Source organism: Macaca nemestrina, chromosome 19, assembly GCF_043159975.1.
Source record: "Macaca nemestrina isolate mMacNem1 chromosome 19, mMacNem.hap1, whole genome shotgun sequence".
Classification (NCBI taxonomy): domain Eukaryota; kingdom Metazoa; phylum Chordata; class Mammalia; order Primates; family Cercopithecidae; genus Macaca; species Macaca nemestrina.
This window is the reverse complement of record NC_092143.1, coordinates 13,816,788-13,834,451: the sequence shown is the minus strand read 5'-3', so window position 1 is coordinate 13,834,451 and position 17,664 is coordinate 13,816,788. Positions and strand designations below refer to the sequence as shown.

Sequence of the window (17,664 nt, the reverse complement as noted above, 5' to 3'; positions counted from 1 at the left end):
CTAAATGTCTTAGGTAAGTAAATTGGCTGGGCCAAAATTAGAATGTAAGCTGATGTCATAGTCAAAATGAAATATGAGTAGTAAGTGTAGCACTCTAGGACATACTGTTTATACCCTAGACTTGTTCTTGTCCTACCAGATTTGCATACAAAATGATACCATAAAAAACATGGAATCCCAAAAGCAAGTAAAAATATGTCTCATAAAAGATAGTGACAGAGAAATAAGCAATATAATTTTATAGGATAAGGACCAAAAATAATGGTTAAAAATAGAAGAAAATGATGTGTTTTGATATGGGAGAAAGGGAAGATATTCTAGGGTAGAGTGCAGCCAATGAGCTAATACTTGAATAAAAATATGAATTGATGAAAAAAGTATGATCCTAAGCAAAGAATATCATGAAAAATTAGTGAAGGCAAAGATATCATAATTAGGTATAAATATATGAAATTAATATTTTGGAGGTTAAAGATGGCCAATTATTGGAAGTTTCATAAGTTCCAATTTAGTTATTTTATGAGACTATAATCACTATTTGACTTTGAAGATAATCAGGAGAATAAAGAGAATCATTTGCTATTAATCATTATGCACTATGTCTTCTTTTAAGAAAAAGTCACGCATGGGCCAGTTTACTAAAATAACATTCCAGATTAATTATCCCGAGTCAAAAATCAGCCCAGTACTCACGTTCCTCAAACCAAAGAGATGATTCTCATTAAACATGCAATTAATGGACAGCTAGTTTAAGATGCAACACTTGTACACAATGATTTGGAGCAAGCAATACATTTGTGTCTGTTTCCTTATCTTCATGGCAAGTCACAATGAAACCTACTTCCAGGATTAGTCAATCAATAAATTGTTGAACAAGATTATAAACTACAAATTGAATCATGAACTCTAAATCAATATACAGATACTGAATATTAATTTATATATGTCATCAATTCCTTGAAATGCACTTAATAAACTATAAAAAAATGCTTCTCAATAGAAAAATGTTAAACAAAAAGTTGAAGTTGTAATAAATGAATATCTGGAAAGATTTTCTTAAAATCTTATCTGAGTTGCTTATGTAGTTATTCTAGGTAGGCATACCTTATATTAGGCTAAAGATGCAAATTGTTTCCCATTGCCAAGAAATTATTACACAAACATAGGTATGAGACCATCATGTTTTATATTACTCTAATGAGTAAATGATTTTCAATTACACCTGTTTTGACAAAATAAATCTAGAAAACTCAAAAAAGTTGTTGAACATCTGTTCAAACAGGCAAAGTACAAAATAATACACTAATAGTGTTAGAACCAAAAGAAAGTCTAGATTGTAGTAAGTTTGTTGTCTTTTTCTGTTTAGCAAAACATGAGAAGAAAAATGTTGAAAAGGTCATTATAGTATAATATTTTAGACCTGGATAGAACTGGGGATACTCTAAGTTTTCTAAAAGGACTTTTCACAAAATTACATCATATATATTTAAATGTCATATATATCGTAATTGTTTTGCCATTAACTTGTAGAAATCTATATTCAGTTGAAAAATACGCATTCCTAGATTTTTATCTCAGTATGTATTTTCTAATTTTCCTTTTAAAGTTAATATTCCAAATATATTTTTAAAATTCACATAAAATCAGCATGTATACACAAAATATTAAATTGTAAAATATCTCATTAGTATCTTAGATGTATCCATTTAAGATGTATTTCATTAGTACTTACAGTATGCCAAGCAATCCTATGCCCTGGTGGTACAATTATGAATAAAGTTAGTCTCTGTCACCACTGTTCACATTCCAGTGGTGTAGAAGATCAAGCAGAATTGCAAACTTAAAAAGTATTGAGGAAGTACAGATTACATAAATTACATAATAAAAGTTATAACCACCTAAAATACTTAATACTTAAACATTGCGGGGGGGAGGGTCAGAGAACCTTGTATCTATGCGGAAATTTGAAGATCATACTGTGGAAGTGAGCGGGGATACATCATGGACATATTAAAGAGTTTCGACATTCTACTGAGGGACACTCCCAGGCTCTAATTTGGAAATGACATGATTATTACTTTTATTTGGGATCACATGGTTCCAGGCAAAGGATTGCATTTTAGAATGCTCCTGCTGAGGACATCCTTAATGTAAGTCTGGAAATGGAGAATCTAGCCCACAAGCTATTGTCATTATCCTAATGAACAACTGCTTGGTAATCAAAATTTCTTTATGTGATATACAAAAAAAAAACAAAAAAAAAACACTAACAGTCACAATTATGGATTGTGTTATTTTTAATGAGAAACAATACAGAAATTACTGAGCAGTGTTCATAAATTGAGGATGGTACAGTATGTTTCAAATAAAGATACAGCTCCTGGGTCCCAAAATTTGCCTAAATTTGCCACAATGATTTGGAGCAAGGGTATGCTGAACTCCAGAAGATGTCACCAAAGTAATGTTTTCTCACCATTTTCAAAAGGGCTATATATTCTCCTCACTATTTTCCGTCCAGTAAAATCTGGTTATCCTGAAACTGCATGACTACAGACTTACCTAATAAATATAATTGATATATAAAACTGATACATTGCTGCATATGTGCTGTGAGATTGGATGAAGCAAAGTTTGATTTTACAGGAACATCCCTCTGCAGACCTGCTTAGGTCAGGTTCACTCCAGAAGAGAAGATAGGTCCCTATTAGGGTAGAAAGAATGATGATAGAGAGAAATTGATACATTAAAGACATATGTAGGAGATGGGATCAACAGAACCAAATGATTGATTGGATACGGAGAGTAAAGACTATAATTAATTAAAAATGATGTCCATGTTTTTTTTTTTTCTTGCAAAACTTGATATTATAATAATTTTCCTGGGGATACTGAAAAAAGGGAAGGCTTGGGAGCAAATTTGGTGTTAACCATGGGACATCTGAGTTGTTTTCTCAGGTTAGTCGGACACATAGCTTAAAATAGAAAAAGCAGGCAGAGATCCAGTTATTTGGATATGAACTGTAGTCGAGAGGAAGAAGTGGGTAAAAGACGAAATAATGAGTTGAGGAAAACTTTTGGACACAAAAGTGAAAGGAAGAGAATCAAAGATCACAAAATGCAACCACTGAAATTTAGGAAAAAGAAAATTTTTACATGGAGACAAGGTAAATGTCTTTAGACAAAATATTGATATGAGTGAATCTGAAAATTATCGATGTTATACTTTACCTCCAAAAAAGACATTTAATATCCGTCAAGATAATGGCACTCATTGATTTGAAAAATGGTAACTATTTGCACCACCTAGCCAAGGCAAATTACCCTGATGTCAGCTCATTTATTATATTAATATTTTGCAAATTGCTGAAAATTCTCTCCTTCTCTTCCCCACCCCAGCCACTTACACATTAAGAACAAAACCAAACATTTTGTTTACCCACATAGGTATTTGAGTAAATGTTTGGATTCCTCCAGAGTAGAGTGTGACTACCATCGCATTTTTATTTTATATGATTAATTTATTATCTATCCAAAGAAGACAGATATAAGACATCTTTTTACCTGTCATTTTCTCTAGCTGTTTGAGCATGTGGGAAATTAGACAAGAATCATCTTCATAAATTAAAAATACATATAAAATATTAAATATTCTGTTAATGATTTTAATTAAAAATATGTGAAGATGATATATTGGATGTATTATACCAAATAAATATTATTAAAATGAACATAATCTGGGTGTTTTTTATATTTTTAAATGTGGCTACAGGAAAATTTACAATTCTACCATTTATTTGGAAGAAATTTACAATTCTACCATTTACTGCATTACATAACCTTATATTTTCAAATAATTTTTCTTCTTTTCAGTGACTTTTTTTTACATGTACTTTATATATTGTACGAAATTCAGCTTTAGAACTCCAATAAATAATAGTGTAAGAGAAGGCATTGATTTCTCATTACTGTTTTAAATTATATTACCCTATCAGTTTCAATATTACATAAAGTTTTGATTATCTATCTAGGACTATAATATTTTATCATTATTATACGTATTATGTGTGCCTTTTGAAGTCATATTTATTACCTGGAATTTAGGTTTATTATTCTTATTATTTATTTATTTATTTTTGAGACGGAGTTTCACTCTTGTCACTCAGGCTTGAGTGCAATGGTGTAATCTCGGCTCACTACAACCTCTTCCTCCCAGGTTCAGGAGATTCTCCTGCCTCAGCCTCCTGAGTAGCTGGGATTACAGGTGCCCACCACTACGCCCAACTAATTTTTGTATTTTCAGTAGAGATGGTGTTTCACCATGTTGGCCAGGCTGGTCTCGAACTTCTGAACTCGGGTGATCCTCCTGCCTAGGCCTCCCAAAGTGCTGGGATTACAGGCGTGAGCCACTGTGTCCCACCTACGTTTAATTTTATCTAAGGGTTTCTTAGTATCAAATGAAAAGTTTGTGTATATAATTTTTATGTGTATCATTTAGTTCCTTTGACTTGATACGTAAAATATTTATAGATTTCAAAGCATTATTAACTTTCTATATTTTTAGGAAAGTTTAAATAACATGAAAATTAATTGAAACTCAATTATACAAATATCTTGACCAAAAATATTCCTTAGAAGCTTCTCTGTGACATATTCTCAGTAATATTAAGAATCATTGTTTTAATCCTCTTTTCTTTTTTCCTTACATTATTTCATTTTCTTTAATTCCAGTCTAATGACTTTTTAAAAAAAAAACCCTGCATTTTGAAATGATTATAGATTCACAAGAAAATGTAAAACTTGTGCATGGAGTCTCTCAAACCCTTCATTCAGCGAAACCAATGTTTACATCTTATGTACCTGTAGTACATTATTAATATCACACGCATATGATGACAAAACAAAAAAATCAACCTCTATACTACGTTTATATTGGAGTTCTTAACTTTTGTGTTTTACTCTGTTAATTTGACTTCCTTAAACATCTGATGAACAACATTATTAACCTGCTCCACCCTCATCTCCAACAGACATTGACAATGTTGTTTCTGTACAATATCAAGTGTACACAGACACCGTATAGCTCATTCAAATCTCTTTAGAAGAGAATGAACCCCATGTTAAGAACTTGTAATGTATGACATGACCCTTAACTGTCACTGTTAATATTGACAAAACTACTTTAACATAGTCCTCTTTTACTTACTTTCTTATTTGTTTTTTATCTTTACAAAATCCTTAGAAGATAGAGATTACAGAGCAGAAGTTGTATTATTATTTTTGAAATGAGGAGATTAGTATTCAGCATGGTTAGGATATTATCATCTAATCGGGGAAGTGTGGATCAGTGATAGAGATCTTCAGCTATTGCGCTGTGTAATCTTTTCGTTATTTTAGCTTGTTGTTTTTGATGTTTCATTCTCACATAAGGGGAAACATATTTGAATTAAACCTCATGGCTTCCTATACATGTGATTTTTAGACAATAATCAAGAATACCAATCAGCCCATACGATGCCAGGAACTTAACACTAGAAAACAAACGTTTATTCAATCCTCTCTAAAGAATCACTTTGCTGGCCGGGCGCGGTGACTCACGCCTGTAATCCCAGCACTTTAGGAGGCCGAGGCGGGCGGATCACGAGGTCAGGAGATCGAGACCATCCTGGCTAACACGGTGAAACCCCATCTCTACTAAAAATACAAAAAACTAGCCGGGCGAGGCGGCGGTGCCTGTAGTCCCAGCTACTCGGGAGGCTGAGGCAGGAGAATGGCGTGAACCCGGGAGGCGGAGCTTGCAGTGAGCCGAGATCACGCTACTGCACTCCAGCCTGGGCGACAGCGAAACTCCGTCTCAAAAACTAAAAAGACCACTTTCCCTTTCAAAAACATGGGAACAAAACCTAACAAAGAAACAAAAACCAAAAATTTAAAGAATACATAAAAAGAAAAACACTTATTTTGCTATCTTGCTCATTTTTCTCAAAGGGTAAAAGAGGCAAATCCATCAAATTCAAAAAGATGCACTCAGCTATCATTGGAAAGCTGTGTACTGTGTATTGCTTAAGAGTAAATGAGGGCCAGGTGCAGTGACTCACTCCCAGCACTTTGGGAGGCCGAGGCAGGAGGATCACAAGGTCAGGAGATCGAGACCATCCTGGCTAACATGGTGAAAACCCATCTCTACTAAAACTATGAAAAATTAGCTGGGTGTGGTGGGCGCCTGTAATCCCAGCTTGTAATCCCAGTGTGTGTATATATATATATAGGGGTGTGTTTGTGTGTGTGTGTGTATATATATGTATGTATGTATATGTGTATGGCAACTGAAAAATTGAATGAATTACAAATAAAAATTTTAAAATATCTATTATATATTGGTGCACTCACATATACATATATATATGAGTTTTTTAGTATAACTAACAAATACTACTTACTAATTCTTTTTTGAACTATATCCATATGGTTAGTATTGTCATTTTTGCTTATTTTATCATATTTATAAAACATGTAAAATTGTTTTTCCAGGTTGCATGTAAAATATATTTTTCTGAAAGCATAGAATTGAATACTTTTCATATTATAATCACTGTATGTGCATACATATATAACTATGGATAAAATCACCAAGAGTCTCTGCTGTCATAAATCTAGTTATATATTGAGGAAAATACAAAAATGTTAAACAGAAACGGCCAGGAGTGGTGGTGCACGCCTGTAATCCTATCACTTTGGGAGGCCGAGGCAGGCGGATCACGAGATCAGGAGTTTGAGACCAGCCTGCCCAACATGGCAAAAACCCATCTCTACTAAAAATACGAAAAAAATTAGCCAGGTATGGTGGTGTTTGCCTGTAAACTCAGCTACTCGGGAGGCTGAGACAGGAGAATCGCTTGAACCTGGGACAGGGAGGTTGCAGTAAGCCAAGATCATGCCACGGCACTGGAACCTGGGTAACAAGAGTGAAGCTCCAGCTCAAAAAAAAAAAAAAAAAAAAAAAAAAAAAAAAAAATATATATATATATATATATATATATATATATATATATATATATAAAACAAAACTTTGTTCAGTTAACATACTTACCACATGGGACATTTACAGAAATAGGTGTATAGAAGATACAGTAAATTAAGCCTATTTTTTTTAAAGTTTAAAAACAGGCTATCTAATCAATGGATAATCTAAATACATTCATATGTACACTTCACATGTACATGAAATGAATGAAATAATTTACTATACTAGTACTTGAAATATGAAATATAATCATAAATATAAACCATAATTTTATTTATAATAATTCTAGAAATATGTTACATCTAATATGTAAATTTAATATACATTTATTAGAAAATTATAAAATTCATCATGTCAAAAATTATTTGTATTTTAAGAAAACTGGCATGCCACATTGAAAGTATCATTTATTAGATTTACATGTTATTATTTTAAAGTTGCTTGTTATATTGGTCAATGTGTCTAAGTAACCAGATGTGTTTGAAATTCTTGAGAATATTAGATACATCCAATTTCTAAATATATAATCTACTTATAGCACCAGGTTTGAAGAAAAATGTCTAAGCCAAATTTCTGGAGGAGCCATGGGTCCAAGTTCACGTTCATTCTGTTTTTGTGATCTCTTCTACCCTATACTGTATGTCCATACATTTCTAAAACAGTTCAATTTTAGTTCTAGGGAAAGTGCAACACAATAGAGAGCCTCTGAAGTTTTTATATCCACCTTTTACTGTCCCCAAATCCTTGGGTTCTAACCCATTAGAAATGAGTGCTTTAAATTTTTAAAGTTATTTGTATATTTTTAACAATTTTATTACTGCTTTTAAAAACATTTTGGAAAATATTTATAGGCAAGATTTGGTCATTATTTCCAGTGAAATCATATTCAAAAACACACATAGCTTAATGAAATTCACAATCATTTCAAGAAATACTTACAATTTTCACTATGTTGCAGTTTAATAATCAGTAAAAGTTAAGATGTACCTATCTCTTAAGATATGCCTATTCCTCAGCATAGTAGGAAACTGAAGATCAAATATAACTTTGGTTACTAACATTTATTGAAAGAGAAATATAATTTCTGCTTTTGTAAACTCCAAATGGTCCCTGACTAGCTTTGTTGATAAATTCAAAGCTACTTAGAATAACTGAGTTGATAGTGTCTGTATACCTATTTAGTATCATGAACACTAGACTGTAAAATTTTTGAACATTATTGGACATTTTTTAAAGAAAAACAGCCTGTGGTATTTAATAGTCTTCTATGTGCTCTAAGAAACCTCATAATTATGTTAGTTTATTATGTACTGGAGCTTAGAAGTACACAAATAACATTCTAATTTAAGTTTCACATTTTACAAATAAAACAGTGAGCAGCAGATAAGAAAGTGTGTGAAAGAAATAAATTGTGAAGTAATGATAATGTATTTCAAAATGAGTATGTTCTCATAAATGTTTACATATCTAGTAATTTATATAAGACTCAGTTTTATTTGTATTGCTATACCTGGTATAGTGATTAAATCCTATGAAAAAACATTTTGGCATATTTTCCCTCCATATGTTTATGCTTATATTTCATTTTACCTGTACCTGCATGAAGAATAAAAAAATAAAAAGAAACTTAAATGTGACTATGTAACCTATAGAATTTTTTTCTTAATTGTTTGACAAAGTATAAATGAACTACTGAATAATAAATATACTATAAAAGTAAACTACTGAATCACTATCGTTAGCAGATTTTCAAAAACAGTTGAGGAATTTGAAAGTAGAAAACTTGAAATTTGCATGTTTTTAAAAATTAAAATAAAAAAATTAAAAATAAAATAAAATAAAATAAAATAAAAAGCTCACAACATAAAAGCATGTAATTAATATAAATAGGATAAAATTAATTTTTTGATGTTTTAAAATAAGATGAATGCATAACAAAAATTATATATTATAAAAATTAATTTATATACAATTTGTATATGTAATATTATAGAATTACAATAATTATATAAATTATAATATATGAATATTAAAGATGTTAATGATATGTATTATATAACAATATTGTATAATATATGAAATAATTACATATTATGAAACAATGATATATAGTTTAGACTTTGTAATTTATAATGAGTCCTTACCTGACCAGAGCCTGCATTTTCACAAACATAACTCTCATAGTATTGAGAGAACTCAGGAGCATGATCATTGATATTAAGAACTTGCACATACACTGGGATCGAAGAGATCTGCTCTATATTGTCTGCAATTTGAATATATATAATAAAAATCTAACATTTTAATATGTCTTTAGAAGATACATCATTAAAATTACATTAGAGGCTATACGGTACATTTTTATTTTACTTGAAAAAAGCAATCTGAGGACAGGATATCTATATGATTCACCTATTTATCAGCAATAGATCCTAGAAAAAAATTCTGTGCTAATATATTCAAACCAAGCAATATTTATTGGGTGCATTGTGCTTGCCATGGGCTGTAATAAGTGATGAGAAAAAGTAGTAAAAAGATAAAGTAAAATAAGGGTATATGGAGAGCTTGCAAGAGTCCAGGAATCATTTAAAGTTTTGTATTAACTCATTTAATCTTGATCAATAAATGGATTATTATCCTCCCTAATTTTACTGATAAAAAAGTTGATAAACCATTTAGTTTCAAAAATTACAGTTAAATTACTTGTGTAAGATTATAGCTGCAGTGCTATAACAAAAATAACAATCAATTCTGTGAACCACTGAAATTTAGAGTGTAGCTTTTAAAAACAAATAATTAGAATCTAAATATATTTTAAAGTAAAATCGTTATAAAAAAACTAAATAAAGTTTTTATATAAACATTGAATTGAGAAGATTTTCTAAGTGAGCCAAAAAATCCAAAAAACATAATGAGAAAAAATTGTGGTTAAAACATTTAAATCCTTCAATTTGATATTAAAAAAAGACATTTCAGAAAAAAGTATGAACTAGGAATTTACAGGAGAGAAAATTCAATTTATCTGATAGCAGACTTTCTCACTGCCATCACTATTAATATTTTAGACTGGATAATTCCTAGTTTTGGGGGATTCTCCTGTGCATTGTAGGATGCTTAGCGGCATCCATGACTTCTATTCCCCAAATGTCTGCAGTATCCCTTCTACCCCAGTGTGTCAATCCAGACTGTTCAGACATTGTCAATGTGCCCTGGTTGAAGCTGGCGGCAGAAGTGTTGAGCCAAATGGCCTGCAGTTGGGACACGTTGCAGTACCATAATCTTCATACAGCCTCTCACCACAGGTAAGAAGAATGATGGTTTAGCCCATGCCATTTGTGTCATATGTGATAAAACAGCACCCAGTGATGACGAGGGCTGAAAAATAACAATGTAAACTGACTCTAGCAATCGATAATGAAATTTAAACTACACATATCTGTGACCCAATCTGTTAAACTTAAGCTACAGTCTAAGGTATCAGTATTTGAGTAAATGATCCACTTAAATACATTCCAGAGTTATTTGCATCACATCCAAATTATATAAATGACTCAAATGTACAACAAAAAAGAATCGGGGAGAATAAATTACAGCTGAACTATGACATTATGTGGATTTATTAAAAATGTGTGAGTCTGACCAGGCATGGTGACTCACACCTCTAAATCCCAGCACTTTGGAAGGCCAAGGCAGGAGGATAACTTGAACTCAGGAGTTCTAGAGCAGCCTGAGCAATATAATGAGACCTCGTCTCTAATAAAAATTCAAAATATTAGCTGAGTGTGGTAGTGTACATTGTAGTCTCAGCTACTTGGGAGGCTGAGGTGGGAGAATAGCGTGAGCAGGGGATTGTGGCAGCAGTGAACTGTGATCGGGCTACTGCACTCCAGCCTGGGCTACAGAGTGAAACCCTGTGCCAGATAAAAGAGTGAGTCAATGTAACACATTTTTATTGTGAGCTTAAAACTGGATGACTTGAGTTTGAATCTTGGTTCCCAATTTGAGAAAAATACTTAACCAGAATGCCTCAGTTGGCATTCTGAAAAATGGGCGTGATAGTAGTAACTGCCTTATAGGCTGTTAAGATTAAACATATACATAAAGCAACTACATAAATTACATGAAGCAATTACATAAATTGGTTAATATACATAAAGCAATTAAGACTACTTAGCACATAACTGAACAATGAATATTAAATAGGATTGTTTTGTTGTATCTACTAACCAGACATGTATTTTGTGTACTGAAAAAAGTAAGTTGCAGCTATTATATTGTGTAGTTTTATTGTTGTTAATCTTTCTCTCTCTCAGGCTGTTGTGCAGTGGCAGGATCTCAGCTCACTGCAACCTCTGCCTCCTAGGCTTAAGCGATTCTCCTGCCTCAGACTCCCTAGTAGCTGAAACTACAGGCACATGCCACCAGGACTGGCTAATTTTTGTATTTTTAGTAGAGACAGGGTTTTGCCATGTTGGCCACGGTGGTTGTGAACTCCTGACTTCAGGTTATCCACCCACCTTGGCCTCCTAAAGTGGTGGAATTATAGGCGTAAGTCATCACACAGGGCTTCTCTTTTTCTTAAAAAAAAAAAAAAAAAAAGAAAGCTATGGGAAAGGTGGATATAATTAAAGGGTATAGGGGTGGGATTCTTTAGTTTGTCTTAGTGTTTTTATTGAAAATACAGGTACTATTTGTAATGATAATTTGAAAGAACAATACAAATTAAAAATTAGAGGCCTGGTTCTTGTTGAAAGCAAGAGAAAATCTTTTTTCTTTCCTTCCTTTTCTCAGAGCATTCATACACACACACACACACACAGAGAGCGAGAGAGAGAAAGAGAAAGAGAGGGGGGAAAAAGCTTTGTATGTAAGTTTTTTCTTTGTCTTTTTGAAGTGTATGGAAATCTTTCAAAAGTTCAGTAAGTTTCCTGGAAGCTTTAGGATCCAGGATTGTATTTCTCAAGTAATGGTGACCATCTCTTTGAAATGTAATCTTCAAGGAATATGGCATCCCTATATCCTAGTTTTTGTGGAAGGATAGGAGACCCATTTTAGCAACGATCTTGTTCTAAGTTGCAGAACTACCTCTTGTCATAAAGACATGAAAAGTTAAGTTGTCCTTTGGATAAAACCACTTAGCAAACACGGGCGGTCACTCCAACTACTCAGTGAAGATAGAATGAATTCTATGTGACAAATAGTGCTAAGTCCTCATACTTGAATGTCTGGATAACGTTTAACTTGAGAACATGTATATAATGGATTGTATCTGCTCGACTACTTAAAAAGGTGAGATTTCTTTCCATTTTGGCAATCTCTTAGATTTCCTATGATGCACATCACATTGCGTTTTAATGTTTTCCAGTAATAAAATGTTTATCTCTGTTCTACCTTTGAGGAGAGGTTTTCTGGCCTGAGATGAGATTTTGCTTGTATTTGTATTTTCCCAACAATAACAGTTACAATTAAGATAGAAATTGTAATTTTCAATTAATTAAAAATTAAAATTTCTAGGATTTATTACACACATACACATACACACATGGACTTTAAGAAATACAGCAACCATTAGTATTTATCCTTTTGAGACTTTTCTCTACTGTGTGACATTTAGGATGAAAATAGATTAATGGAACATTTAAAAATGAAAAGATATTTCTAAATATTTCAAGAAGAAATTAATCAGAAAATTAAGGTTCATATTTGTTATGGTTTTAGCACATACATCATCACAGAATATCTTTTTGCTTCAGTAATTAAATTGTATAGCATAATTCAGTTGTGAATAAACTGACAGAAAATTAATAAGAAATTCATTTAATGTTTTTATCTTTGTGTTCCTAAACTTTGCTTGAAATTAAGTTCAAATTAAATCTTTGGTATTACTGTACAAAATGAATATAAAACTTTACAGCTTCACTTTAAAATAGTTAGTAGTTTTATTCACTTAGCTGGCATACTGATAAATAGCATTGTGCTTAATTGGGGAAGCTTTCCAGAAAAGAGACTAAGCACAACAAACTTCATTTGCTGGGAAAAAAAATGTTCAAACGGAACATCTCTTTTCTATAATCAGTATAATTGTTATGGTGAACGCTTTTCAAGGGAGTTAGCAGATGCAGCCAGGTGATTTGTAAAACAGTTGTATGTAATGCCCTGTTTTCCACTGGTTAGGTGGTTTGTTTATATTGCTATTGAAGCTTAAATGGTCAAGCCTAATTATTTTTGGTTCAGTATTGATTTCATGGTAGTAAAAAAATGGCAGTTACGCATATTTTCCCCAAATAGATCTAAAATGGGCTTAATGATGTAGAACTTTTAAAAATATTAGAGAAAGAAAAAAAATGAAAATTTGTTATCCAGTGTTATAAACTCTCGTTCCAACAAGTTTTTCCTTAAAATGAAAAAAAAAAAATTGTTCTCAGAAATAAGCGATGAATAAAAGCTGCATTTAAAATAAACATCTTTGCGTTTTCTGACATGAGAAGCCTTGACATTTCCTCTAGTGCAGCGGGCATTTATTCCATTGTAACATTTGCTTCCTTTTATGGTTTAGTTAAATGGAACCTTGAAAACCCAGATTCCAGCTCTCCTACAGTGTTTCCATAGAACTGTTCATTGTATCGCAAAAAACACGCAGAGATGCCTTCCACTCCACCATATCACCTGCCATCTGCCTAACAAAGTAAGGAAAACAAAAATATATGCTTCCCGCCTCAACACAGAGTGAAGAAAGGAACCACGATCATTAAAATTCTATGTAAAATCAGCTATAAGAAAAGATGCATCTGAGAATATTTTCTGTTCACCATTTTAATACTTTACAATTTTAAATCTATTGATTAAGTAATGGAAATGACTTTGATATTTTATATTGTGTTATATTTATTTAAGCTTTAAACAATATAATTGCATGAATCACTGATTCATAATTTTAAGGACAATATCTAAGTGGTAAATCAGAATAATTTACAAACCGAAAACGAAACCATCTGCCTAAATAAACAAGCAGAATTTCAGGTGAATTTCACTTATATTTTGTGGTTTCCTCAATTTATGCTTGTATGAAAAACTATTTACTGTTATAATTAGAAAATAACAGTTTAGAAGGTATTTAGTGATAAGCATATAAATAAGCTGGAATAGTAGTAAAGGAAAGCAGATGTTAATAAAACTAATAAAATACACAAGTACACACATTTACATTGAATGTCATTTAAATAATTCCAACAGCATTTTAAGGCAGCCTTGTCTCCATGTATAGAAATTGTGTAATTATTTATGAAATATGCAAACAGCTGTATTGGATTTCAAATGAGTACTTACATTTTTCTGTGGCTGTAATACTTAGGTTGTACCAAGCACTGATTTCCCGATCCAGTGAATTAGTTGTAGTGATTGTACCATTATCATCGATATTGAACACTTTGCTCCTAGTAATAGAATACCTGAACCAAAAAGAAAGTATACTTTAATGTTTTTATTCTGTCTACATAACAATGTTACATAATAGTCTTTAAGCAATAAGATGTCTTATTCAATGCATGCCCTACATAGCCAATATATAATACTGAACAACTTTTAAAATAGTTTATTCCTGTATTTAAGATCAACTCAGTGGAGATAGAAAAAAAAAAAAATGTAACCTGACTTTAGATTTCAATTGATGGATGCTAACTGTAAACACATGTCACTCATTCTCATGTCAAAAAAGAATGTTAATAGATTAATGACTTTAAAATAATGTCAAAAGCCATTTGGGAAATGAAGAGAAATGCAAATGAGTGGGGTAAAAATTAATGATTGTGAATTTTTTTTTCTATGAAATAAATTAAAATACATCTTCAGCCTACACTAGTATTGATCTCTTTCCTACGTCACAGGTGTTGCTTGCGAATCTGTTCATTTTACTACAATTACTTGACTTGATATTTAACAAATGTTTTTGTTTGTTTAAAAAGTAAATTTGATAAAGGGTAAAGTCTATATAGTAGATAGACTTTTAATTCTTTTGAGAAATCTGAAAGACTTCTGAAATCTGGAATCTGGAATCAGGAATCCAAAACATTTTATATATATATATATATATATAATGTAAAACATATATACAATACATTATATATGACATATATTTTACATTTTATAACACATTACATATTTTATAACATATGTAACATGTATGTAATATACAATACACATGTTTTATTATATATGATATTATATATCTATGTATGTATGTATATGTGATATATTACATCATATGTATTTATTATATATTATATATTTTTCATATAATATGTATGTTTTATATATATACACATGTAAAACAAAAGTAAAAAAAAAGTAGTTCTAATGTGCTTTTAGATTGATTGTGCATCGAAGAAAGCCAAGTTACAAAGTTCTTCCATTAAAAAAAAAAAAAACTGAAAAATGACCTCCACCTCCACAATGAAAGAAGACTTTGAAATACTCAGCGTATCTCATCTACATGGAAATAATTAATAATAAAAATTAAAGAGTAATAATAACTAGGGTTCAATAATGGTTTATCATTGCATGTATATTCCTGAAGACTTTGATGAGATATCAATGAAGTTTGCCATAATTATACGGCAAAGATGAGAATATTTTAATTTTGAGTTCAAAAGTTTCCAAAAACATTATACTACTTTGTAGATTGGTATTCAGATAAGGATTCAATAGAAATTACAAATAATTAAGGTTTAGAGGAGTTCAGTTTTAATTGTACCCCCATTTAAAATATTTATAAGTATTTTCCCTAAATATCCTGAAGTGGTTGCATTTCACACATAATAGATTTGTTGACAAAATTATACAGTGTTTTAACAGTTGTTATTTTGAATTAAACATCTAATCCTATTTCTGTAAAATGTCATTGCACATAAAGCCCATTTAAAGTTTGATAGGATGTTATAGTCTTTAATAGTTTAATGCGCAACTGTTAGAATTTAGGAAGAAGAGCCACATAAACAATAATTGGTTCAGGTCTCATTAATTAATTAAAACAGAAATAAAAATATATGTAGCCTTCTAGGATGTGATATAAGCAATGATGTGTAATATGTATCATTTTTCTTAACCATTTTTAGAAACACAAATTCTCGTTATGTAAATTTTTCTCCCCCACTCCACCTTCACTGGACAAAATTTGTTTGGCTTTGAGGTAAGTTTTAGTTAAATTTTACATATATGTAAAATACATACATATTTTTCCCATTTTTAAAACTAGGGAGACAAACATCAGAAAATTCATAAATATGTAAACAGCTGCCTTACTTAGATATGTTCCATCATCACCTCAGCAAAATTAAAAATTTGGAATTTTCCCACTAATCCAATTAAAAAAATTTTAAAATAATTTTGGACTTACAGAAATATTGCAAAAATAGCACACAGGATTTCTATATGCTCTTCACTCAGCTTTTTCTAATGTTAAAATCTTATATAAAACTTTAATCGTATTAATAAATTAATCGCTATAATGTAATTAATCAAACTACAAACTACAGTTGGATTTCACAGTTTTTTCCACTCTTATTCTTTTTCTTTCACAATCTAATCTAGGATCCAATATTGTCTTTCATTTTCCTGTGTCCTTAGTCTCCTCCACAATTCCTCAATGTTCTTGTCTCTCAAGACCTTGATGCTATTGAAGAGTATTGGTCAATTATTTGATAGAGTGTCTCTCGGTTTGTCTGATGCTTTCTCATGATTAGACTAAGGTTACATATTTTTGGCAGGAATAACACAGACATGATATACTTTCTCAGGCTATCATATCAGGGGAACATGACGTTCATCATATCTCATGAATGGCGATATTAACATTGAGCACTCGATTAGGTGATGATGACCCCATTTCTCTGGGGTAAGTTGCTATTTTTTTCTTTTGTAATTCATAAAGATCTCAGGAAACTATTTTAAAATGTTCTGGTTTCTCCTCAAACATTCATCCACTAATTTTCAGTATCCATAGATGAGTAGTGTTAACATTTTTGAATACTTTCTTTCTGGAACCACAAGATGCTCCAGGATAATCTTGTCTTTTCCTTACAACAACTCTGGATTCTAGTTATCAGATGAGTTGCAGTATCTTTGATTGGAGAGCAGCATTAGAAAGCAAGATCTAGGTATTAAGAGTTTCCATTGCTTCTTGAGTTTCATTTTATGTAGGTGCTTTGAGCAGACATCAACAGGAAATATATGTATGTATACTCATGCATACAAACACATCTATATTTATTTCCATATAATTCCTTCTGTCTGTATATATACTAAGAAGGCATTAGTGTATCATACCTCAGATTTTAATCCAGTGCCACACCTTCATGTAACTTTTCTCATTTTTTTATTTGTAACCATTTCCTTTGACAATAATGAATCTTACTCTTCTTATCTATAATATATTTACTTATGTGTTCAATCCCAATATACACGCAGAGTAACACTGCAATCCCTAAATAGTAACCATGTAAAAAAATATACTCAGTATGTAGAGTACATTTCTTCTGAACAGCAACTTTTTTGGTCTCTATATTTTGAGTTGAAATACCCTCTTCCAAAATTACTTAGGTTGTATTTTCCTAATTCCTCTCTGTTTGATGTTATTTGTCTATAATATA

At 31.3% G+C, this 17,664-nt stretch overlaps 1 protein-coding gene across 4 annotated transcripts in view; it reads right to left on the bottom strand.

Moving 5' to 3' along the window:
* Positions 1-17,664, bottom strand: part of LOC105476966 (cadherin 19) — a 104,121-nt gene that overhangs the window by 14,465 nt on the left and 71,992 nt on the right. For all 4 annotated transcript variants that reach the window (XR_003016913.2, XM_071085215.1, XM_011733263.2 and 1 more), the window contains 2 exons: positions 14,348-14,469; positions 9,166-9,287 (listed from right to left, as the gene is read on the bottom strand). Coding sequence is in view for 3 of the 4 variants with exons in the window: in XM_071085215.1 (XP_070941316.1) it covers positions 9,166-9,287; positions 14,348-14,469 (244 nt within the window). In the remaining variant the exon portion in view is untranslated. The remainder of the gene's footprint in view (positions 1-9,165; positions 9,288-14,347; positions 14,470-17,664) is intronic.